Genomic DNA, 26,310 nt, shown 5'->3' on the forward strand with positions numbered 1-26,310 from the left:
CGCGAGTGGTACTGCGATAGGTGGGGTATTACAACAGGAAGATGAGGATGGACACCTTAGACCGTTGACATATTTTAGTAGAGCATTAAATAAAGCTGAGCTTAATTATGCCACTATCGAGCAAGAAGCCTTAAGTATTGTGTACGGATTGCGGATAAATCGGCCTCTTGTCTTGGGACAAAGTGATTGTGCAGACGGATCACCGACCCCTCACGTGGCTCTTTAATGTGAAGGAGCCTTCTGGCAGAATAGCTAGATGGCAGATACCGGTACAGGTTGCCGAATACGACTTAGAGGTATCCTACCTGCCAGGACACCAGAACCGAGTGGCTGACGCCTTGTCACGTCTTCGCAGAGAGCAAGACGAAGATATAGAACTTATAGCTGTTACGAGGGGCGTGACCGATACAGACACTGTTAGCTGGAATCTTGACGAACTGCGGAAGCAGCAAGATGCGCATCCGGTTTGGGGATCATTGAAGCGGTATCTTCGCGGCATTGCGGAAATATTGAAATTGAAGCACGTCACTACGACTCCGTATCACCCTTCTGCGAATGGATTAGTAGAAAGAGTGAACGGAACTGTCATTCAAATCTTACGTACGATGATCGACGTAATGCAAACCATTGGCACCGAATGATACATTTGGCATGCATGGCTTATAATTCAGGGTATAATAGGTCGATCAGGGACTCGCCCTATTTCCTGTTGTACCTGAGAGACCCACAAGTACCCTATGAAACGATACATGAGACTCAACCTCATTACAATGTAGATGATGCGAAACATATGCTAGCAGCCATGGCCACTAAAGTATTTCAAAGATGTCAATTGTACTTGGACCGGGCTAGTACCGAGAATGAGAATTACGGGGCTAAAAAGGCTGTAGTAAAACCGATCAAGGCAGGAGACAGAGTGTACGTACGCACGATTCCTAAACGGGGAGTTGCTAAGAAGTTACAGCCTCTCTATGCAGGACCATACAGAGTCACGGAGCGTGTTAGTGATGTTGTAATTAAAGTACGACGTGTGAAGGATGGAGCTGTCTCCACCCTTCATGTTGATCGTGTGCGAGTAATCCCCGAATCTTGCCTCACCACTAAGGATAATAAGAATGTACGTAGGGCATACCCAGTATATGAAACAGATGATGATGATGATGATGGTGATGGCGAGGACGGCTCAGATGATTTTACAGCCATTCCGGTATCTAGCCGCGGTACGACACAATCATCCAACACGCCAGTAAATCAAAGCTCTATGGGTGCTACCAACCCAGTTCAGCAGAGTGGGAATGAAAGTGATAATGAAAGTAGAAGCGAAAATGAGAGCGAGGATGGAGGCGAGATAGAAAACGGAGCGAGCAGTCACGAGGCGAGTGGAGAAGGGGAGTCCCCGAGTAAAGTGGTCGGCCCGGCGCCAGATCGTTTCTCCCCGGCTAGCAGCCTCAGCCCAGCGTCGGCCCCTAGATACAGCCTAAGATCACGCACAACAGAGACGATTTACCTCTAGTTATGGATAGGCCAATAGAACACACTGACAGGAAGACAAGTAAAGAATAAGTTACTGGTCATGCTATTTTATTTTTGTTCCAGATTATGCTGCTTGCAGTCGTAGTATCAGGAAAGACTAGGCACATTGACCCCCACGTTGAGAAACCTGCTCCAACAGGCCTCATCTATTCTCCAGTCTCCAAACTTATATCAACTGGAAATCATTATGTTGTCCCTGTCTTGTTAATACAGGATGAGTTATACCGACCACTTACTGAGGCACAGGATCTGGTTGACTCTGTCCAGTGGAATATAGATCACATGGACAACTCATCCACCCTTGTGTCGTCATTAAGAGAGACTTTGAAATCATTTCAACATGAGTTTATAATTAGATTTGATGACTTAAAGAACTCTGTTAATTATTTGTTGTCGGATAAACCACTGTCAGGTCGTAGAACTAGAGGCGCAATTGATCTTGTTGGCAATATTGCTAATGCTTTATTTGGGACTGCTACCCAGAATCAGGTGGACGAAATTCGCACTAGATTGGGTCAAATTGAACAGATGTCCGAGAATGAACGTCGAGTGTTAAATGTTCACTCCCAAATACTAAATACGACCATAAGAGACATGTCACATATGCATGCTGCAATTACTAAATTGCAGCGGGCAGCTAATATTTCACATGCTGTAATTCGGCTCTTCTCCATAAAAACTCTAGCGTTAGAAGGCGAAGCTCGCATATTTGAGGCTTTTCTTAATCTCCAGTTAGCTTTGTCGGATATCATTGCCGATCATGTGAGGATTAAGTTAGGCCTAGAGAATATGATGCAAGTTCGTCTGAGTGTGGACATCGTGCCAAATACCTTATTGCTGGAACTTTTAAATAATATTTCTTTAATGAGACTAGGACTGCTTTTCCCTGCTCGACCCGAATACCTTGCGTTATATAGGGATCTCGTTAAGGTAATGCCTCGCAAGACTCCCTCTTCAGTGTGCTTCTACTTACTATGGTCCGGTTCAGGGTGACCCGGCAGATACTTTTGATGTCTTCCGGATCACTTCCTTGCCTTATAAAGTCCCTGACACAGATGTCTATGTACAGACTGTCCCCTCTGCCAAATTCATTGCACTGAGTGAAAATCGCTTACATTATATGCTTATGGACGATTTCAGTCAGTGCCGCACTCATCAGCAGTTGCTGGTGTGCGAGCCGCAGAGTCCAGTGCTGAGGTCAAGTACTAGCACATGTGAGAGTGCTACATTCCTCAACAAGGACTTTACGCCTCAGCTTTGTAGGAAAAGAGTCATTAAAAACTTTGTTCCTGTATTTGTTAACAATAACGATAAGTGGTGCTTTTCTACGAATAAGCCTATGCAATTTACTCTTAATTGTGCTGTTAATGAGATAAGTAAGACAATACAGATTGTTAAAGGTATAGGACATTTGGTCCTGGGTGACTTTTGCAGTGCTCATAGTGAAACACTCACACTTCCAGCTTATGCCACCCTCACCAAGGATACTAAACTGTCTCTACGTCTCCATACATTGCATTTTAATATGTCTCTCTCTCATGTTGAACTAGATGCCATACAAGCAATCCCTGAGATTTTTCCCCAGAATGACTCCTTCACACCTGTGTACCTAGATGAGTTGTTACACTTCCAATCTAAACTCCTTCTTCTCAAACCCCTACCTAAACCAACTCAGCCAGCTGCCTTAGCTATTTATGTTTATGCTCTGTCAGGTGTTATTGCCATGTTCCTTGCTTCTTATTTAGCGTATAAGTGTTGGATTAACAGGCGCTGCTGTCGCTGCCTTGGACCGTCATTCGAGCGTTCCCGATCTTGGATCGACCTCTCTTTCTTCTCGGCACCTGGGGATGCATACCCCGGGAACTCCCTTGATGTCCCTGCGGAGTACATGGCGAGAACGACGAAAATGACGATTTTGACGAGGACAACGAACGAATGGTCCTTCACTTCCTCAATGACAACAGAGACAGAATCCTCCCCCATGACACAGCAGACTTCTCCAGACTAACGAACAACCTTCTCACTAGCCGAATCACAGTAGACGAACTTAAGACAGTAGTCACAAAAACGAAGAACACGGCCCCAGGACTGACAGGCATTAACAAACAAGTTATCATGGAATGCTCACACTCCATGATAGAAAGACTCATCGACATTTTCAACGCCTCCCTGTCCGCGGGATACTTCCCTGACAAACTTAAAGGAGCCGTAATAGTAATGATACCTAAGCCAGGAAAGACTGACACGACACCCGAGAACTATAGACCAATCTCACTGCTCGAAGTACCAGGAAAACTGCTTGAAAGGATCATCAACAGAAGACTCCGACTTTACCTAGAGACAAACAGACTTCATAACCCCAGACAGTACAGCTTCAGACCACAAAAAGACACAAACAAAGCCATAGCCCTGACTTACGAGACTATCGCCCAGACCCTGTCGAGACGGGAACAGTGCTGTCTCGTCCTCAGAGACGTAAGCAAGGCCTTTGACAAGGTCTGGCATGAAGGACTCAAATACAAACTATTACAACTAGAACTCCCTACCATCCTCGAGAAGTTTTTATGCGACTTTGTGACTGACCGCACCGCGAGAATTAGACACAAGGACCAGTTAGGCGACGTTATACAGCTCGACAGTGGGGTGGCACAAGGGAGCGTCCTCTCGCCCACCCTATACATTCTTTACACTAGAGACACCCCCACCTCCAGACTGCCTAGACATAATGTATGCTGACGATGTGACTCAAATAGTGACTTACCAAGGACGGTCCAAACTCATGATGGCCAGCAAAGTAGCCAGAGAAATCACCAGAATCAGTGATTATGAGAAACGATGGAAGATCAGGACTAACCAACAGAAATTTAAAATAATTCCATTAGCACAAAAATACATGGAAAAAATCATTGTGGATGGTGAGCTACTAAACACAAGCAATGAGGGAAGCCTGTTAGGCCTCACAATAACTCAGGCCGGGATCACAAAACATGTAAGGGAACGAATATGCAAGGGGAAGGCAGCACTGTCCACCCTCTACCGTTTTAAAACGCTAAATAGAAAAATAAAAAGCCACCTCGTTAAAGCCTACAGTCTCCCTTTGCTAGAATACCCTCCTGTGCCACTGGACACTATATCAAACACCCAAAAACTAAAACTACAAAGAGTATTAAACAAAGCTCTGAGATTTGTCGAAAACGACCATCACCCCTTCAACTATATCACAGAACAATTACACAGCATGCACAAAATAGCTGCACTAAACATCCGGATGCACAAGAGGGCAGGAAAAATCTGGCAAAAACTAGAAGAGACCAGAGACCCAAATTACGAGGACATCACCAACAAAGAATACGGGAGGATGCATAATTGGTTCCCCAGCTCCCTCTTAAACAGAACCCAATTTATACGTCCCTCTAACGACAACCCCTCTCATTATATATAATAACTAATAATACAAACGGCAGCAACCAAGCGAAAGACCACGTTACCCTATATCCCATACACCTGCCGACCTTGAACTGACCGCACCAGACCACCACTACTGTCAGGAGACAGTTGCACTGCACACTCATTCCCTGCCCACTCCTGAGTGAATGCACTCCGTCGTCCGTTGTGCTAGCTCCTGAAACCAAAATGTAAGGAGCTGTCACATCTGATGGCGGGGTCGTGAACGTGGAGTGGGTTGGGAATAGACATTGCCCATGCACAGCCTATGCCTCGTGCACTCTGGTGAATGCCATGGGGAGGAAAGATAATTTCTATCCTTCCCCCCCATTTTCTCTAATTCTAAAACTCCTCCTTTCCATAACTATAGAGCCTGTGAAATAGAGAGCAGCAACCCACCAAGACAGCAGAACCCACCAATGCCACAGAGACAGGCACCACCCTTAGTAGCGCCGGGGGTACAAACTATGGCTCTTCACCTTCATCGATATATCTACCCTTGTCTGCACATACACAGAGTGACCGCTGTATAGGACCAACAGGAACACAGCATACACAAAAAATAAAAACTAAGCCACAGCAATGGGGACGGCCCCCAATCTTTATACCTCCAACTGTCTTTCATATTTCCCCACTTAATCTCTTCCAATCTCTCCCTCTTCTTTCCCTCCACTTTTCTATGACGAAGTGAAGTGAAGTGCGGCCACTCGCAGCCCACCTCTCGCCGAGGCAACACCTCCACCGCTATTCCCGGCGGGACCAGCTCTCCACAGCAGCCGTTTCAGCTGAAGGACGGGTCTGTCCTCTCCACCTACGGGAGTGCCCTGGTCAGCCCACCAGGAGGTTGAGGCTCGTCCGCCCTTTCCATGGCCGACCACCCTCCCTCCGCCACTACCTTGACCGGGGTTGTGCCCTTGTGTCCACATGGACTGGGCCTTCCCTCTACGCTTCCACCTGCTGCTGTGGAGAGCTGGAGCGAGTGAATGGGGGTTGAGGGCAGAGTTCGGAACGCTTCTATCAGAGCTTCGGCGCCCTCACCATCGGCGCCGTTTAGTCTACCATGCTCTCGTCCCTCTCTGCCCTCTGTAAACATTGAGCAGCCGGCCGCCAACCACCGCCGAGTCGTTTGGGGATTTCCACCTGAGCATGCCGGCGCCCCTTCCATCGGCGCCGTGCAGTCTACCGCTCTCTCCCCCTCGCCTCGTCGATCATCGGGCTGTTGCCTCACCACCATCGCCTCGTTCCCTTCCTCTGCCGCCTTGCCCTGTCTGCCAGTCTGCCGTCCGCGCTTTGCCCCTTCATTGGAGCTGTTTTCTGCATTTTCCCTGACGGGCTCTCATGTTTGCCCGTTCCCCACCACGTTGTGGGGAGAATATTTCAACAACAACAACGTCTGTGCGGCGACTGGACACAGTCCAACAACTCCCACTATCATACACACAGACTCGGCTTCGGCCATTCACACCCTTCGCCAAAACGCTCACAAAGACAACATTCACATAATATACAACATTCTCACCACCACCCAAGCTATCCGCAATGCTGGGGGATCGGTTACCATAAATTGGATCCCTAGTCACGTAGGCATTGCAGGCAACGAAAAGGCAGATCGAATAGCAAAACAAGCCCTAGAAAACCCCAGCATTGATTTTGTAATCTCCACGAGCCTGCGCCAAGTCAAGCATGCCATTAAGACCAGGGCAGCCAGATTAAATAAAGAAGACCACCGCCTATATGTTGAACTGGGTTCCCCCTCGGCTAGATGGTACTCACTTGCCACACGCTACAAACCACTGCCAATCACAACTAGATCCAACCTTACGATGCTCAATCGTCTGCGCCGCCTTCGCCTGGGCTATAAATGCTACGATGAAATGGTTCCAGATGACGAAACCCCCGAACCTGCATGTGAACACTGCCAGGAGGCTCCACTTTATCCCCTCCTGCACTATCTTCTCAGATGCCCAGCCACATCCCTCATCAGGAAACGACCTCTTCCTAACCCAGTCACTCCCAGAACTCACGAAGCAGCCAGATCCATAAACTCTTTACGTAATGCTGCAGCCTACGTTGTAGCCACGGCCCCACTCTCAGCACTGACTGAGGTGGTGCGCTCTGCACCTCCTCCCACCTAACGTGCATATCCACTGATATGCAGTGTATGTATGTGTGTGTGTGTCTGTGCGAGTGTGCGTGCGAGCATGTGTGCATATATATATATATATATATATATATATATATATATATATATATACATGTGTGTATATATGTGCATATAGTTTTTAAAGTCAAGAGACTGCTCCTGCAGTCTTCATCACTTACTTGTCTCTGCTTAAATCACTGACTGGGCTAACATATGGCCCGGCCCCTTCCACTTAAACGAAGGGGAAATCTTCAACAAACAAACAAACATGTGCGGCGGTGCCCATGTCGATGTCATGTCATGTCATTCTGCCTCAAGCTCTCGCACCGTGCACATCTCCCAGAAGAGAAGAGGCCTCCGATCTTCCACTAGCCAGTGGCTGACACCTCACTGCGCTCTGATTGGATGGCGCCGGATCTGCTTCCTGATTGGAGGGCACGCGATCCAGCAGAATACGACAGTTTTCCAACTGTCTCACAGGCAAATTAAATGGGAAAGCAGTACTGCAGTGTCAAATCCAACCCTCCCTTACCAATTCACGCCGATGTTAAACATCCAAGCCCGTGGATCATTCCTCACCCCTGTTCTCTAGCTGAGACAGACTCAGAATTCCCAAGATAGACTTTGGTCCTTTTAGGCTCGCCCAGTATTCTCTTCCCGGCAGCCGCAGCGGTAACATCTCTCCCGCTCGCTCCAGCTCTGCATAGACTCGGCGCTCATAGTGAAACGTGGATAGCGCAAGCTAAGACTTTCACTGCTGCTTTTCCCAGCACCTTACCGATTACGACTTTCCCATCATTCTGCAAGTCTGTCAGCCCGCTCACCTTGGCTGAAAATCTTTTTACTACGTAAGACTACCTTTATTTCTTAGATTTTACTTTGGTCCTGTTAGGCTCGCCCAGTAGAGGCTCTGGTGCGGTACGAAGCCGAACCCCGAGGCCAGTGGCACGAGGGGACCCTGTTCTGGGGTGGTTATAGGAAGCACTGGAATGGGTATTTTCTTTAATAGGGTTAGGGATCAGGGGTACTCCTTTGACCTTGCAAGTGGTCACTCCCTTTAGAGGGGGGGAGTTTAGGTTACAAGCCCCAGATCACAGGTAGATTGGACCAACTAGGCGGCCTGTTAGTGGCCTCTCAGGATTTTTTCCCCATGTTGAAAAATGGGTAAACTTAAAATCAAACACAGTAATCCCCAAGAAAATCAAGTTAAACTGAAATTGCTTGAAATAGTTGCTCCTCACAACATGAAAATAACAGGACTCCATGATTCAAAAGAATTCATCATCGCAACTACAGCCACAGAAGATGACACTAATAAGCTCCTCTCATCCTCTGAAAACATCTTTACAGGACAATGGCTTCACCCCAATCCTCCCTCCCGACCTAAAAGCTAAAAGGAGCATAATATGCACCAAAGTAGATGACATCATCTACTGCCACAGTGAAGAGGAGATTGTACATGAAGTCATTAAAGAAAACTCTTGGGCCAAAATCACCAAAATAACCAAATTTGGAAACAGAAACACTATGAAAATAGAATTTGATGATATCAAGATGGCAGAAAAAGCAATAGAAGGGCTGAAATTGTTCCATCTGTGCATCAGCAAAAATCAGATCCAGGCTGAGAAATATATACATATCATAATGTGTATGAAGTGCTATGAAATGGACACACATAACATCAACGAATGTCCTAAACCCAAAGATTTTAAAATCTGTTCTGAATGCTCCAGTCTTGATCACACTTGGAAGAAATGCAACTCCAACTTCAAAAAGTGTATTAACTGCGAAGGAGACCACCGCACTATGGCTATGAAATGCCCTAAAAGAAAAGAAATAGTAAAGAAAGCAATAAATCCCCCCCCCCACCACAGTACGACCAGGTCTAAGCTTTGCACAAGTAACAAAACCAAACCCTAACACCCCAGCAGCTGCTATACAAAATGGATCTCCCAACGACAAGTTTGCAGACTACATGCTTCTTATCATGAATGCTCACATGCACGAGCTCACGCTCCTCCACCAATCTCTCACTAGCTGCCGCACCGAGCACATCTCCCAGCAGAGACCTCCAACCTTCCACTAGCCTGTGGCAAGAACCTTTCAGCGCTCTGATTGGAGGGCGTCGGATCTGTTTCGTGATTGGAGGGCACGCGATCCGGCACTCCCCCGCCATCACCTGAGGTTTTAACATCGTCGCTTCACAGTGAAACGTGGATAGCGCAACCCAAGACTTCCATAGCTGTCTCTCTTCCAGCTCAGAGATCGATTTTCACGCCAACACAGCTTGAGGAAACTTTTTTTTTTTTTTTTTACCATATCAGCTGCTTTCCGGCTGCCACTTAGAGTCCCTGCCGTAGTACGACGCCGAACCCTGAAGGGATACCGTAGGGTATTTCCATGAAGGGGGGCCTTAGAGGCCTGGTTATAGGAGGCGGCAAGGGTAGGCATTCTGTTAGGGCTAGGGTTAGGTAAGTCCCTCACGGGGTAGTGTCGGGGTACTCTCACGACGTCCTCTAGAGGGCGGGGAGTTAGGCCCCCCCGGCACTGTAGGGAACCGCCGGATTGTAGCTGATAATTTATTTATCCTGATCGATTCCTTCGTTGTTCTTGCTTAAGCATACAGTACATACCGATTTACATTCATACACTCAAGTATATTTAATTTCATTTGAGTATACATGTGTGTATGGGTGTATATATGTGTGTGTGCTGCTTAGAACTAATGGACGAACGACTGAGTAAATAAATACCTCCCACATATATATATATCTATCGGCTAGATACATATATATATATATATATATATATATATATATATATATATATATATATATATATATATATATATCCCCCTTGTGTTTTTTTTTTTTTTTTCTCGCCACTTCCCCCCCCTCCCCAGCTGACCACCGACTTTCCCCCTTACCAACCCCCATTGTTACTCCTCAGGCAATTCCCCACCCCCCAACAAAACCACCTCACCAACCACGCACCCCACCCACACAGCCGCACTGCCAACCACCTCCCGACACACGCCCAAAGCAGGACGCAAGCACATAGACCACCTTGGAAGCCTTCACACAAACCCCACAACCAGACACCACTCTTCCCAAAGACCACTTCATCTTCAAGGCAGAACACCTAAAAAATCTAGGCCGAATGCTATGCAACACAATGGTGTCTATGCTAGAACAGGTCCTCAATCGGCCCATAGATCCAAGCCCCCTCCGCTCTGCAATATCCTCAACGATCCAGAACTGGATAGAACATCCCGACCCCCACACCACTGCCCCCGAAGACCTAACCCAAGCCACTCCCCCTCAACAAACCTCATCACAGCCTCCTCCACCTCCTGCCACCTCAGACCCCACACATCAACCATGCCACAGACAACACAACCGTACAAAACACACACCCCGAGATGCCAGAAACCGTTCCCTGTCTACCGACAGACCCACCGAGCACAAAAAAACAATGAAAGCCCAACCCCACCAACCTCGCAAGTGCTCTGTGGAGAGAGGGAGACCCCGCTCCAGGTCCCCCCTTCCTACTCCCACCCAAACAACCTAGGGGACACCAGCAACACCGCCAACACCTCACCTCCCACCTCCCTCCGCATACTGCAGTGGAACATCCTCGGTGCCTCTGCACGCCGCTCCCTGCTAGAAGAAGTCTCACACAAAGACAATATCGACATCTTCCTCCTGCAGGAGACTCTCTTAAGCAAGCACCGCCCACTGCATATGCGGGGTTTCACCCCCTTCCTACTACCCTATGTGCGTGGTGATTCTCGAGGCTGCGCCATCCTCGTCCGAAAACACATTCCTGCAGCCGCCATCAGCCCCCTTCCAGACTGTTCTGAGGCAGAGATTCAGGGAGTGGACCTCACCCTAGCACAAGGCCACTTCAAAATATACAATGTCTACCGCTCACCCACGGCCGACCTTAGACTGGAGGAGCTACTCTCACTCTCTGCTACAGAAGAAGTCTTTGTTGGCGGAGATTTTAATGCCCACCACTTCTGCCTTAACTCCCAAAGCCCCACAAACCCCACAGGACGCCACCTAGCTATAGTCTTGGAGGAAACACCAACCATCACTCTCCTAAACGACGTTGACTCTCCAACACACCTACAAGGGGGCAGGCTAGACCTCTCCCTCGTGTCGTCAACGCTAGCAGGTCACTCCACTTGGGAGATCCACCCCACTCTAACCTCTGACCACCATGCCATCCTCTGCACCATCCCAATCGCCCCACTCCCCAGACCTCCCCCCCCCCCCCCCCGGTGGAACACCAAGCGCGCAGACTGGGGTCTGTTCACAAACACACTAGACGACCTCACCAATAGCGATCCCTCACAGGACCTAGAGGAACATGCTGCCCAGATCATAAGTGCCTTTCAAGCAGCAGCAGGAACGGCAATTCCCACCACCACCCCCATTAAGCGCCACCACAAAAACCACTGGTACTACTGCCCCAGAGTCAAAGAACTTAATCACCATCTAAACAGGGCCAAAAAGATCTACAGGGCCAACCCCACCCCGAGGCACTTAGATATCTCCAGTCAGTCATCCAGCACTCCATCGCTGAGAAAAACAGCATCAAAGAACAGAAATGGCTGGAGTGGTGTCAGTCGCTAGGAGCACATTCTAACCTTGGCTCTATATGGAAAAAACTGAAAGCGGTCTCCAGCCCCCCCTCTGCCCGGCCCCCAACTCATCCAAATCCCCGCAAAGAGGCAGAAAACCTAGCAGAGTCCTTCGCCAGACGCACCTCCCCCACTCAACTCCCAAATGATATCAGGCGCCGGCAGGAGGAACTCCACCAACACAGAGCCGAAATGATCCACATCAGCCAAAACACCCCAGCCGAGTCTGATCGCCCTTTCACAACACATGAGCTGGCCTAAGCAAAGAAAAGCAGTACAGATACAGCTCCTGGCTTAGATGGAATCACTTACAGCATGCTTTCACATGCGGGCCCAGTGGCTGAGAAGGCCTTTCTGGACCTCCTCAACCACTCTTGGACCTTAGACCGATTGCCCTTGCAGTGGAAGCATGCTGTGATACACCCAATCCCCAAACAAAATGACCCCAATAACCCCAGGCCCATCTCTCTTCTCAGCTGCCTCGGCAAAACGGCTGAGCGCATGGTGCTCCACTGCCTCCAATGGTGCTTGCCCCCCCCTCACCACTACACTTTTGCATACACCAAAGGCAAAGGGCCACAGAATGTCTTGGCTTCTTCCTCTGTGAACTCCGAGGAAGCAAAGGACTTGCTGTCTTCATTGACCTCGAGAAGGCCTTCGAGCTTGCATGTCCTGAGGCAATCCTGGCAACCTTGGCACACAAGGGTGTGAGGGGCCGCCTCCTTTGCTGGCTCGACGACTTCTTCCGGGATCGTGAAGCTGCTGTCCGCTTCCAAGGACACACGTCTGCTCCACACCGACATCAAAATGGCACTCCACAAGGCAGTATCCTCAGCCCAACTCTGTTCAACACCCTTGTGGAGTGCCTCTTATGCACTGACCTAGGCCCAGGAACCCGCCTACTCTGCTACGCTGACGACCTTGCCCTCATTATCCATCAAGGCCCCTTCTTTACACGAGCACAAAGGGCTCTCTCTAAGCTCACCACTATATGCAGAGAACTGGGGCTAAAAATTAACATCAACAAAACCAAAGCTCTCCCCCTGGGTATTGGGCCTCCCACAGACCAACTAAGACTCGGAAACACGTCCATTGAATATGTAACATCCCACAAATACCTTGGAGTAACAATAGACTCCCACCTTTCCTTCAGAGGTGAAGTGACACGGCTCAGGGAGAAAACCAGAATGCGCACCTCCGCGCTCAGAGCCCTAGCAGGCAAAGGGGGAGGTGCGTCCTTCAAAGTCCTCCGTCTCTTTTATATACAAGCTGTAAGGTCCATTGTTGACTACTCCGCCCCTGTCCTTCTCACCATCGACACTGCCCAATCAAACAGACTTGAGGTCATTCAGAATGAAGCCCTGAGGATTATGACCAACTCTCCTCAGTGGACCAAGCTATGCAACCTCCGCCTAGAATGCAACCTAGAATCTCTCCACCATCGCATCCAGGCAAGAGTGACAAGCCTAGCCATCAAACTGGCCCACACAGCCTCCCCCCTTCCCCTCCTCTCACGCATAAAAGCTGCAACCGGCCTTCACCCTGACATCCTTTCCCGGAGCTGGATGCACAATGTTGCCCGCGCCATCCACGCCCTAAACCTTTCTGATACCATGATGCAAGCCCCCGACTCTCCTGCCCCTCATTACCGCCCCCAAGCCCCTTGGAACCCACCCCTATACAACCTCCTCCTCCCAGACTCGCCAAACAAAGCTAACACCCCCACCCAATTGCTGCGCCAAGAGGGGTTGCAACGCATTGCTTCTATCACCCCCCCTGATGCCGTCACTTATTACACGGACGGCTCTGTTACGGACACACGAGCCGGGGCAGCCTTTGTGTGTGGCGACCACAGTCATGGCTTCCGAATCACAAATGGCGCTTCCACGCTTCAAACCGAACTCGCTGCTATTGCAGCAGCTTTAAAAGATGCCCTCCACACCGCACCCTCCTCGACCATCATCATTCATTCTGACTCCACTGCCGCTATCCATGTCCTTAAACAATTCTCACCCTCTGACAACCTTGCACTAACCACTGACATCCATGCAACAGCCCAACAGATCCGAGAGGCAGGGGGATCCATCACCATCCACTGGATCCCCAGCCACGTTGGAATAAAGGGGAATGAGAGGGCTGATAAGGCAGCCAAATATGCATCAGCCCACCCCCACATTGACACAGACATACCCCCAAGCCTATCACGCATTAAACAAAAGATTAAGCAACGAACAGCCAGACGCAATCGCAACGATCATGAGGCAGAAGTCAAACTCGGATCTCCATCTGCTACCTGGTTTGCCCAGGCCACCAAATATACTGAACTCATGCAGCCACTACCCAAAGACAACCGCCTCCTCACCCACATTCATCGCCTCCGGCTGGGATTCGCGTGCAAAGCTGAAATCACCACCAACAACACCTCTCCCACAATGCGAACACTGCGAGGCCCCCACCTCTCAACCACTCCTTCACTACCTGCTAAACTGCCCTGCCACATCTCGCCTTCGGGTCAAACCCCCCTACCCTAATCCCGACACACTAAGATCCGAAAATCATCCTATTCCCCCATGCACGCTCCGCAAGGCAGCCGCTAATATCATCGCCACAATACCAACTCGCACCCTCTTAGAAGTGGCACAAGCTGCCCCACCTCCTAAATAACCCCCCCCCAAAAAAAAAATCAGCAGAAGAACGCAGTGCGCTGCTAAGCACTAGGGGCACTGCAGTGACATGCCATCTTCCCAGTTACTATACAAGCCCTCCCACACAAACCGGGCTAATAGATGGCCCGGCCTGCACTAAAGGTGCAGAAAACTTTAAACGAACGAACGAACGATGCACGAGCTTGCAAACCCAGGCAGCTTTAATAAAATTCTGGGGGAAAGTTGCACACTTAATGGACTACCAATTGTCAAACTCCCCCCTAACCCCCCCTCTGAAAAAATTATACAAGCCATTCTGCCATCTACAACTAAAAATCTTCTTTCTCCCCCAGCCAATACAAATAAAAAACCTGCTGAATCATCCCTTTACACACAAACCATCCCTATCTCTGAAGAGAAAAACGAAGAGGCTATGGCGCTTGACACACATGAAGATGAACCCATCCCACATGGAAGTAATGACATCCCAAAATACCAAACAGACAGTGAATCAGATGAACACCTAAGCTCCTCTGACGAAGACGAAACCGAAAATGACAAGGTAGAGGATTGTAGTCCTCCCCTCAATCTGAAAGTCAAACAAAGAATACAAACAAAGAGAACTAGCCAAAGCTATACAAGAAAACAAAGCCTTATTCATACAAAATCACAACATTCTGAATCCAGATTTAGCACTCAACCAACTAAGAATCACCTGTGAAAAACTAGAAACCTTCCAACATCTTATTCGGCCAGCTAACACTGAAGAAGAAAGACTTCTCCTTCGCCTAGGGGATCAGCACACAAAGGCTTCCCAACCCTCTCAGTCCAGACCCCAAAGACATAAGACAATGAAAATCATTCAACATAACGTCCTTAATTGGCATGGTCGAAGTCTAGGTCTTAGCAATACCTACCGTAATTTAGATCCAGATATCATTCTTATAAATAGCCACGGCACTACCTCACCAAATTCACTCCGTATCCCTGGGTATAAAACACATAGTAAAAACTTTCTCAATCGCCCTATGGACGGCACAGCCATTGCACTGAAAAACAATTTACAATACAAAATCATAGACAATTTTATCTCAGATCTGATTGCAGTAGAGTTACAAACGCACACTGGAAAAATCATTATTGCTACAGTATACCTCCCCCCTAGCCGCCCTTACCTCCCAAACCCCCGATTTTATTAACTTATTCAGAAGAACCATCCCTGTATACCTCATTGGTGATCTTAACGCTAAACACCGCCTCCTGGGCAACAGAAACTCAAACGTCGTAGGAAGACAACTTGCAAGACTCATCCAAGACACCACAGTAAGACACATTGGTCCCAACTTTCCTACATTCCTCTCACACAACTCTACCTCCACCCCAGACATAGCTCTTTGCAACCTAACAGCTTATCACAACACCCATTTCTCTCCCGGCCCTCTCACCACTAGTGATCACATCCCCATAATCGCCACTATCTCCACTGCCCCAATAACCGTCCCCATTCCACCTCGACCTAACGGCCAACTGGAATGACTTTAAACAAGATATAACCACAACATTTACTAACTTTCATATCCCCGGTGATGGAACACTAGAGGAAATCGATCAATCTCTTGAAAGATGGTACTCCAACATAAATATTGCAATCAACAACAACATCCCTACAACCACACATAGAACAATCACTACTCCTAAACACAACAGAGACACACAGATCCTCATCAATCAATACAATGCATTAAGAACTCACTCCCAAACACATGGTTGGACACGAGATCACTTTAGACTATACAAACTACTTCAAACTCAACTACACACATCCCTTCTAACAGAACACAACACACATTGGGCAAACACTATTGCAAACACCGCCAATCGAAGTGGAGGAGCCTCTTCCACCTTCACCACCGCCTGCCGCCATCGCTCTCTCTTCTTCTCCCCCTCCACCTAAGGAGAAGAGGAAGAAACAAAAGAAGAAAGGGGGAAAGACCAAGAGCGACCCCTCCTCCGTTGCTCGCCGGATCGAGGCCCTCCTTCCACCACTCTCAGGGAATCGTGATCTCGATGCCCGCACGGATGCGGACCTAGAAGAGCTACTCTTCTGCCTCACGAATCCGATCAACGACGACGATACACTGCCTCTCGTTTCCTTTCCTTTCCCTAGATTTCCTGCACCCGTAGTGCAGGCCGGGCCATATATTAGCCCAGTCAGTGATAAAATCGTTAGCGGTGGTCCAGGGGAAACTGCTTGGTAAGGTTGTCAAACAACACCATGTTCCGGCTAAGCCGGATGTGCTGTAGGGCATTGGAGACCAAGGTGTCGGCGTTGTTGGAGATGTAGTTGCCAATCTCGTCAATGTCGCAGGTCTTGGGAGCAACGTCGATGTTAGGGTCACCTGTCTGTGGCGACGATCCTGAAGTGGCTGCCTGGGAGGTGTCTGCTTCAGATGCCTTACGCTTCCTCTGTGATCTCCTGGGTGTCAGTGGAGAAGCACAGGGCTGCGTGGTGGTAGTTTGGTGGTGTGGCTGGTCGGCTGCGCGCTGGGGCGGGGGTGTAGAAGGCTCCCCATGGTTGTCAGCGTTGCCAGAGGTGTCCATAGGCTGAGCAGGGTTGGTGGCGATAGAGGCAGTCTTGTTGTTCAAGGGAGCATCGAGCTGCAGCCTCTTCCGCGGTGTTGTGCGGGGTAGGGAGGGCTGCAGCTTAGGGGCACGATGCTCCTGACGAGGGGCTGGCCGTGCACCACGGGCGAAGCTCTGGGGGATGACAAGGCGCGGAAGGCCATTCTCCTCAAAGATCTTGGGGAGGAGAATAAGCAACGCATCCTTGTCACCGCCACAGAAAGCACTCGCCGTCGTGATGCACATGCTGACGATGGTGTCAATCTCCCCAGTACATCGGCGATCCTTGGGCCGGCGCCCCCGGGCCGTGGGGCGCCGCCGTGCATGGGCAGAGCCCTGCACGGCCGCACCTCCCGGCCCGGTGACGTCCTTGGCCTCAGGACCCTTCGGTGTCTGGTGGAGAGTGAACACCACCGTCTCGCCCTCGCCTAACGAGCGCTGAAGACGTGGTGAAGCAGGTGCAACGATCCCCAGGCGGTGCACGAATACATCGGCGCCGGTGTCCTGGCGCCGGATGAACCCGTACCCCGCCTTCACATTGTACCACTTCACAGTCCCCGTGATGGTAACGGCTCGTGGTGACTGCTCCCTGCCTGTGGTGGCCCCCCTCAACGGGTCGAAAGCCGAGGCGGGTGTAGGAGGCGTGGAGAGAACAGGTGTTGCTGCCATCGCTGCTCTGGAGGAAGTGTCTACCAGACTCTGTATCAGAAGATCCGTGAGGCATACATCTCCAACTCCCTCTCTCCATCTGAGGAAGCCGCCATCCGTGAGGGCATCGAGTTCGACCTACCACATGCTGCCCTGGTCAACTATATAGCCACCAGACTGCTCTCTTAACTGCTGAGCCACGCCTGATCCTGTCCTGCCTTGCTGCTTCGGCTTGCAGTTATTGTCACCGCTATGCTCTCTTTTGAGAGCTTTGTTTTTGCCATTCCTCTGACGGGCTCTCTGTTTGCCCGTGTCCTCACCTTAATGTGAGGCAAATATCACAAAAAAAAAAAAAAAAAGCTGCCCTCGTCAACTATATCGCCACCAGACTGCTCTCGTAACTGCTGAGCCACGCCTGATCTTGTCCTGCCTTGCTGCTTCGTCTTGCAGTTTTTGTCACCGCTATGCTCTCGTTTGAGAGCTACTTTATGCCACTTCTCTGACGGGCTCTATGTTTGCCCGTGTCCTCACCATGTTGTGAGGCAAATATTACAACAACAACAACAACAACCGCCAATCTTTATAATGATCCCTCCACATTTTGGCGTCAAATAAAAATCTTCTCAGGAACTTCAACCCCCGACCCTCATTACGTATTAGATCATTTGGGAAACAGACAACACTCAGCCTCTGAAAAAGAAAGAACACATAGGCGACACTGGGAGTCCATCTTTCAAGAGATCGAAGAAGAACAGGACAACAACAGACACGACAATTTAGTAAAAGAATTCCTTACCAACAACGCAGATAGATTAACACCGTACCACTCAGCTAACTCCGATAGATTAGACTCAGACACAATATTTACCACTCCTATCACGGCAGACGAAATTACCTCTATTATTAAGAACTTAAAAAAGACTTGCCCGGGAGAAAGTGGATTTAATAAAACTATACTATCCAATCTCCCCAATATAGCCATTGAAAATTTAAAAAACATATTTAATGCAACCATCTCTGCAGGATATTTCCCCGACAAATTTAAAGAAGCCATCATAAAATTAATCCCAAAAAAGAACAAGAACCCACATCTCGTAGAGAATTACAGACCCATCTCTCTTTTAGAAGTCCCTGGAAAGGTACTAGAGAGAATAATTAATAAAAGGCTCAGATTACACCTTGAATCTGAGAATCTGTATAATAAGAATCAATACGGTTTCCGACTACTAAGGGGCACCACTCAAGCAATTGCAATAGCTTCAGAACATATAGCAATAAGTAAATCTAACAGGACAATGCCACATCATCCTTAGAGATGTAACAAAAGCCTTTGACAAGGTGTGGCATTTAGGCCTTAAATATAAATTAATCTCAACCTCCCAACTATAACTGAAAAAATTCTCTGTGATTTTCTTGACGACAGGAAGGCTAAAATCAAAATAAATAATTACACAGGGGCTAGCTTTGCTCTGGAAAGCAGGGTTCCTCAAGGGAGCGTACTCTCACCAACTCTCTACTCTATATTCACGAGTGACTCCCCACAAGCAACTCATGGAATCAACATAAGCTACGCTGACGATATTTCCCAAATTATTAACTATCCTGGACCATCTAGAAGGATCATGAATTCAAAGACTCAAAGCGAAGTCGAGAAAATTAATGAATATGAATCAAAATGGAGAATACAAACTAACATAAATAAATTTTCCGTCATCCAACTTGCCAACACCAAAAAAGAACCTTTAATAATTAATGAAGAAATAACAGACTTCAAAGAAGAGGGTAAAATACTTGGTTTTAAACTTAACTCAAGAGGCTATCATCCTAGTGTACAGGATAGAAAACAAAAAGCCACAGGAGCATTATCCCGCTTACTCAGATTCAAGAACATGCCTATAAAAGTCAAATCCCACCTTGTCAAAGCACTGATCCTCCCCATACTGGAATATCCCCCCATTCCCACACACACCTTCAGCTATACCCAACTTAAAAAACTACAAATCTTACAAAACAAAGCCCTCAGATTTGCAACTAATCAGCAGTACCCTTACACACTTAACACGGAACAAATACACGCCATAACCAAAACCAAACCATTAAACATAAGATTACATAACCAAGCCAAAAAAAAGTTTGGAGTAAAATCGAGGAAATTAACCCCGAAACATAAAACGCACTAACTTACAACATCAATGAGGAAAATCGCTCTTTTCATAAATGGTTCCCTAGTAGTTTAAAAACCATAATAAACAACCATGACCCTATACCAATTTACTAAACTCAACCAAAACCGATAAGTGACGCACTGATTTGTATCCAAACTACTCAATCTCACAATACAAAAAAAACCACCTCATTACGACATAAACCCAAACAACCCAACCAAACCTTCAAAAAGCTAGCTAGCTCAATTCAAACATACACAACATATGAACGCACACGCACGCACACCCACGCACACGCACACACACGCTCACATCCACACGCACATACGCTCACACACGCACACACACAAACATACAGTCAAAACCACCATATGTACTTACCAAACTAACACAATATACAAAACAAAGCACTTACCTAACTAACTCAATAAACAAAATAAAAGCAGTTACCTAACTAATACTATAAACAAAACAAAAGCTCGGTGGCCAGCCCACCAACTATCTACTCCCTCTTCCTTCCTCTTTCTTACTGTCCCTGCCTCTATTCTCTCTTCTTTCCTCCACCTTCCTATAAAAAAAGAAAAAAAAAAATGCGGCGGTGCCCCTCAGTATCGCTCTTGCAGGGGAGGGGTGTACATGTAAGTCGGTTAGATCCGTGGCGCCCAACTATCTACCTGGACGCATCACTGTCCCATGCACCAGGCACCAGGTTCAGTTACCGCATGTCAGACGGGGAAGGTAGACGTGTGATACCCAACTCCGCGGTGCCTGGCTGCATGGCCACAGCATACTAGTGCCACATCAGCCTCGTTATGATAAGTGAGGAATTTACAGTGTGATCTCGCATCTAAGGAGTTCACATCTAACAATACCAGTGGACCTCTACCCATATTCGTATCTAACGTGGAAGTTTCCGTCTAACGAAAAAAAATCCCGGGCGAGCGGTTCAAAACTGTCGCCACCTTAGTCTAGTGCGTGGGCGGGAAAGATGTTATCCTTTGCTACAGAAACTAAACCAGCTCAGTGAAACCTATGCCAAGAAAGTGAATGAAAGAAGATAAACAGTTACCGGTATCACCGAATATTTAAACAAACGCCATGAGCTTGGGGAAGTTGTGGCAAATCTCGATGGAAATGAAGGATAAGAGTGTGAGTGATGATGGAAATGAAGGATAAGACTGAGTGATGATGGAAATGAAGGATAAGAGACTGAGTGATGATGGAAATGAAGGATAAGAGACTGAGTGATGATGGAAATGAAGGATAAGAGTGTGAGTGATGATGGAAATGAAGGATAAGACTGTGAGTGATGTCGATGAAAACAGAATCTTCGTGGTGACATTCATGATGACTTTTCTGGATTTGTTGGGAAGGAAAAGAATGCAGACAAAAAGATAACAAAACTCGGGGAGGCATCGCGAGAGGCAATGGAGAGCGAGAGGTGGGAGGAGGGTGGTTGTGCTGGTGGCGTAGGTGAGAAGGAGCGGCCCAGTAGCCTTCCTTCCCGCCTCGGATACCACCTTAAGCACCTCATTTATCACTCACAGGTGAGTTATCGATATTATTTCTTCTTTATTTTATATTTTATGTCACTATGTATGATTATATGACAAATTAACGACAATAACTTACATAATGAGTGAAAATAGGGTCAAAATAGGGGTTAGATCCAGTTTTTTTACCTATTATAATTTTCCCCATATGTTTATGTATCGGCATCTAATGAAGTCGCATGTAACGAGTGGTTTTTGGTACCTATTACTCGTTAGATGCGAGATCTTACTATTCAGGGAGTTTCCAAACGCTGCTCTCTCTCATTAGGGCTGCTCCAACATCCACTGCCCTACCTTGTATCTCTTCTATAACCCCATCCATATATAGACTGAACAACCATGAGGACATGACACATCCCTATTTCAGTCCAACATTCAAATAGAAAAATTCACTCGGTTCACTATCCACACGCACCGCATCCTTAGCACCCTCATAAATACCCTTCACGGCCTTCAGCAACTTCCCATTTTCTCCATATATTCTTAATACTTTCCACAATCCTTGTCAGTCCAGTTGTTGTTGTTGTTGTTGTGATATTTGCCTCACAACGTGGTGAGGACACGGGCAAACATAGAGCCCGTCAGGGATGTAGCAAAAAGTTGCTCTCAAAACGAGAGCATAGCGGTGACAAGACTGCAAGACGAGGCAGCAAAGGCAGGACAAGATCAAGCGTGGATCGGCAGTTACGAGAGCAGTCTGGTGGCTATATAGTTGACCAGGGCAGCACGTGGGGTCTTATAAACATCTATAGAACCATTGATCCTGACATTATACTATTAAACAGCCATGGTATATCATCACATTCTACACTAAAAATCCCAGGATATACCTCTCACAAAAGAAACTCATATAACCGACCAATGGATGGCTCAGCTATAGCCATAAAGAACAACTTAACTTATAAATTACTAGACCATTTCATTTCAGACATGATTGGCGTAGAAATTTCAACACACACCGGTAAAGTCATAATAGCCACTGTTTATCTTCCACCCAGCCGCCCTTACCTCCCAACCCCCGATTTTATTAACTTATTCAGAAGAAACATCCCTGTCTACCTCATTGGTGATCTTAATGCTAAACACCGCCTCCTGGGCAACAGAAATTCAAATGTCGTAGGAAGACAACTCGCTAGTCTCATCCAAGACACTACAGTAAGACATATTGGCCCCAACTTTCCTACATTCCTCTCACACAACTCCATCTCCACCCCAGACATAGCCCTTTGCAACCTAATAGCTTACCACAACACCCTTTTTTCTCCAGGCCCTCTCACCACTAGTGATCACACCCCCATAATTGCCACTATCTCCACAGCCCCAATAACCGTCCCCATTCCTCCCCGACCTAACTTTGCCATGGCCAATTGGAATAACTTTAAACAAGATTTAATCACAACATTTACTAACTTTCATATCCCCGATGATGGTACACTAGAGGAAATCGATCGATCTCTTGAAAGATGGTACTCCAACATAAATATTGCAATCAACAATAACATCCCTACAACCACACATAGAACAATCACTACTCCTAAACACAGCAGAGACACACAGATACTCATCAATCAGTACAACGCATTAAGAACTCACTCCCAAAGACATGGTTGGACACGAGATCACTATAGACGGTACAAACTACTCCAAACTCAACTACATACATCCCTCCTAACAGAACACAACACTCATTGGGCAAACACTATTACAAACACTGCCAATCTTTACAACGATCCCTCCACATTTTGGCGTAAAATAAAAACCCTCTCAGGAACTTCAACCCCTGAGCCTCATTACATATTAGATCATCTGGGAAACAGACAACACTCAGCCTCTGAAAAAGAAAGAACACACAGGCGACACTGGGAGTCCATCTTTCAAGAGATCGAAGAAGAACAGAACAACAACAGACACGACAATTTAGTAAAAGAGTTCCTTACCATCAACGCAGATAGATTAACACCGTACCATTCAGCTAACCCCGATAGATTAGACTCAGACACAATATTCACCACTCCTATTGCGACAGATGAAATTACCGCTATTATTAAGAACTTTTAATAGACTTGCCCGTGAGAATGTGTATATAATTAAACTATACTCTCCTTTCTACCCATTATAGCCTTTTAATATTTAAAAAACATATTTAATTCAACCATCTCTGCAGGATATTTCCCGACAAATTTAAAGAAGCCATTATAAAACTAATCCCAAAAAAGAACAAGAACCCACATCTCGTAGAGAATTACAGACCCATCTCTCTTTTAGAAGTCCCTGGAAAGGTACTAGAGAGAATAATTAATAAAAGGCTCAGACTACACCTTGAATCTGAGAATCTATACAATAAAAATCAATACGGTTTTCGACTACTAAGGGGCACCACTCAAGCAATTGCAATAGCATCAGAACATATAGCAATAAGTAAATCTAACAAAGGACAATGCCACACCATCCTTAGAGATGTAACAAAAGCCTTTGACAAGGTGTGGCATTTAGGACTTAAATATAAATTACTTAATCTCAACCTCCCAACTATAACTGAAAAAATTCTCTGTGATTTTCTTGACGACAGAAAGGCTAAAATCAAAATAAATAATTACACAGGGCTAGCTTTGCTCTGGAAAGCGGGGTTCCTCAAGGGAGCGTACTCTCACCAACTCTTTACTCTATTTTCACCAGTGACTCCCCACAAGCAACCCATGGCATCAATATAAGTTACGCTGACGATATTTCCCAAATTATTAACTATCCTGGACCATCTAGAAGGATCATGAACTCAAGAACTCAAAGCGAAGTCGAAAAAATTAACGAATATGAATCTAAATGGAGAATACAAACTAACATAAATAAATTCTCCGTCATCCAACTTGCCAACACCAAAAAAGAACCTTTAATAATTAACGAAGAAATAACAGACTTCAAAGAAGAGGGTAAAATACTTGGGTTTAAACTTAACTCTAGAGGCTATCTTCCCAGTGTACAGGATAGAAAACAAAAAGCTACTGGAGCATTATCCCGCTTACTCAGATTCAAGGACATGCCTATAAAAGTCAAATCCCACCTTGTCAAAGCACTGATCCTCCCCATACTAGATTACCCACCCATTCCCACACACACCTTCAGCTACACCCAACTTAAAAAACTACAAGTCTTACAAAACAAAGCCCTCAGATTTGCAACTAATCAGCAGTACCCTTACACACTTAACACTGAACAAATTCACGCCATAACTAAAACCAAACCGTTAAACATAAGATTACATAACCAAGCGAAAAAAATCTGGAGTAAAATCGAGGAAATAAACCCTGAAACATACAACGCATTAACTTACAATATCAACGATGAGAATCGCTCCTTCCACAAATGGTTCCCTAGTAGTCTAAAAACCATATTAAACAACCAAGACCCTATACCAATTTACTAAACTCAACCCAAACGATAAGTGTCGCACTAACGAATACAAAAACCCCACCTATTTTCGACATAACCCAATTACGACATAAACCCAAACAACTCAACCAAACCCTCAAAAGCTAGCTCGCTAGCGCAATTCACACATACAAAACATATGAACACGCACCCACGCACACGCCCACATCCACGCGCACATGCGTACGCGCACGCACGCGCACACAAACATACACAGCCATAACCACTACATATACTTACCAAACTAACACAATATACAAAACAAAGCACTTACCTAACTCAACAAACAAAATTAAAGCAGTTATCTAACAAATACTATAAACAAAACAAAGCATGGTGGCCAGCCCACCAACTGTCTACTCCCTCTTCCTTCCTCTTTCTTACTATCCCTTCCCCTATTCTCTCTTCTTTCCCCACCTTCCTTAAAAAAAAAAAAAAAAAAAAAAAAAAAAAAAAAAAAAATGGTGCACTCTGCTGCCTGCCTCCACACTGACAACATCTCCTGCTCCTGTCTTGTTTCAACAAGGGTAACAGCTCTCCAGTTCGCCGTTGATCGAGCTGCTCTGCCCCTCTTGTCTCTTGACAGTGCTTTGAGGTGTTGTTGCTGTCGTTGCTTGCCGCCTTCATCCTGACCACGCCTTGGTCTCCAGCCACTGTTGTGTACCGGGGTGCTCACGCTTGTGCGCGCTCGCCCTTCAGTGGTTTCTTTTTTGCCTCTTACTGTATTTTCTTTCTGGCTCTTAGTGTTCCCCTGGTACGTGGTACGAAGCCGAACCCCGCGGTTTCCAGGCGCAGGCCTGGTACACAAGGGGGCCCCGTAGTCGGGGTGGTTATAGGAAGCTGCAGGGGTGAGCCAAAACTTTGTTTAGGGCTAGGGTTAGGCAAGACCTTCGGGGCTGTGGTAAGGGCTGCCGCGTCCTCCGCTAGCGGAGGGGCAGATTCCTGCCACAGTAGGTAGGCTTCTTCCTGCGTTTCTGTGTGCCTGTTCTGTGTGTTTGTGTGAGTGTTAGTGTGGGTGTTTGTGCCTGTGTGTGATGACAGGCAAGTCGAGGTCTAGGCCCCCAGGGCCTTCGAGGATTCCTATGCCATCTAGGATCCAGCTGCCTGGTTCATATGCTCGCGTCCCCTATGCTGGAGGTAGGGTTGAGACGGTTCCTGGGGTCTTGAGTGGGAGCATGGCTGCGGCCACCCATCCAGCTGCTGCTAGAGGCCAGAATTCTTTCTCTACTGGAAGGAAAAGGGAGCGTCGTGGATCAGGGGATAGCTCGACTGTGTCTGCTGGTGGTTGTGCTGATTCGGAACGTCCAGTTTCTTGCTGCTCTGCTTCCTCTACAGCACCAAGGAAGATAGCTCGCCGTCATGAGGGGATGGATGACATTGTGCCTGCTCCAAACCCTGACACTGCTACTTCTGTTGATGCTGTTTCCACCGCTGCTGCTACTCCTGCTGTTAAAAATAGCTCTGCAGATGATGAAGGGTTTAC

General features: G+C 47.1%; 2 protein-coding genes across 2 annotated transcripts; both read left to right on the forward strand.

Moving 5' to 3' along the window:
* Nucleotides 1-4,315: 4,315 nt before the first annotated feature.
* On the forward strand, nt 4,316-7,112 carry LOC145390207 (uncharacterized). Its single transcript, XM_080265212.1, has 2 exons — nt 4,316-4,352; nt 6,421-7,112. Exons 1-2 carry the CDS (start codon nt 4,316-4,318, stop codon nt 7,110-7,112), a joined length of 729 nt encoding a protein of 242 aa, XP_080121338.1.
* A 5,177-nt stretch (nt 7,113-12,289) lies between these two features.
* On the forward strand, nt 12,290-14,299 carry LOC145390208 (uncharacterized). Its single transcript, XM_080265213.1, has one exon. The coding sequence runs from the start codon at nt 12,290-12,292 to the stop codon at nt 14,297-14,299; it is 2,010 nt and encodes a 669-aa protein (XP_080121339.1).
* The last annotated feature ends 12,011 nt before the right edge of the window (nt 14,300-26,310 follow it).

Source organism: Coenobita brevimanus, unplaced genomic scaffold (assembly GCF_032717465.1).
Source record: "Coenobita brevimanus isolate Jiangsu-jjx unplaced genomic scaffold, ASM3271746v2 jjx.HiC_scaffold_3604, whole genome shotgun sequence".
Taxonomy (NCBI): Eukaryota; Metazoa; Arthropoda; class Malacostraca; order Decapoda; family Coenobitidae; genus Coenobita; species Coenobita brevimanus.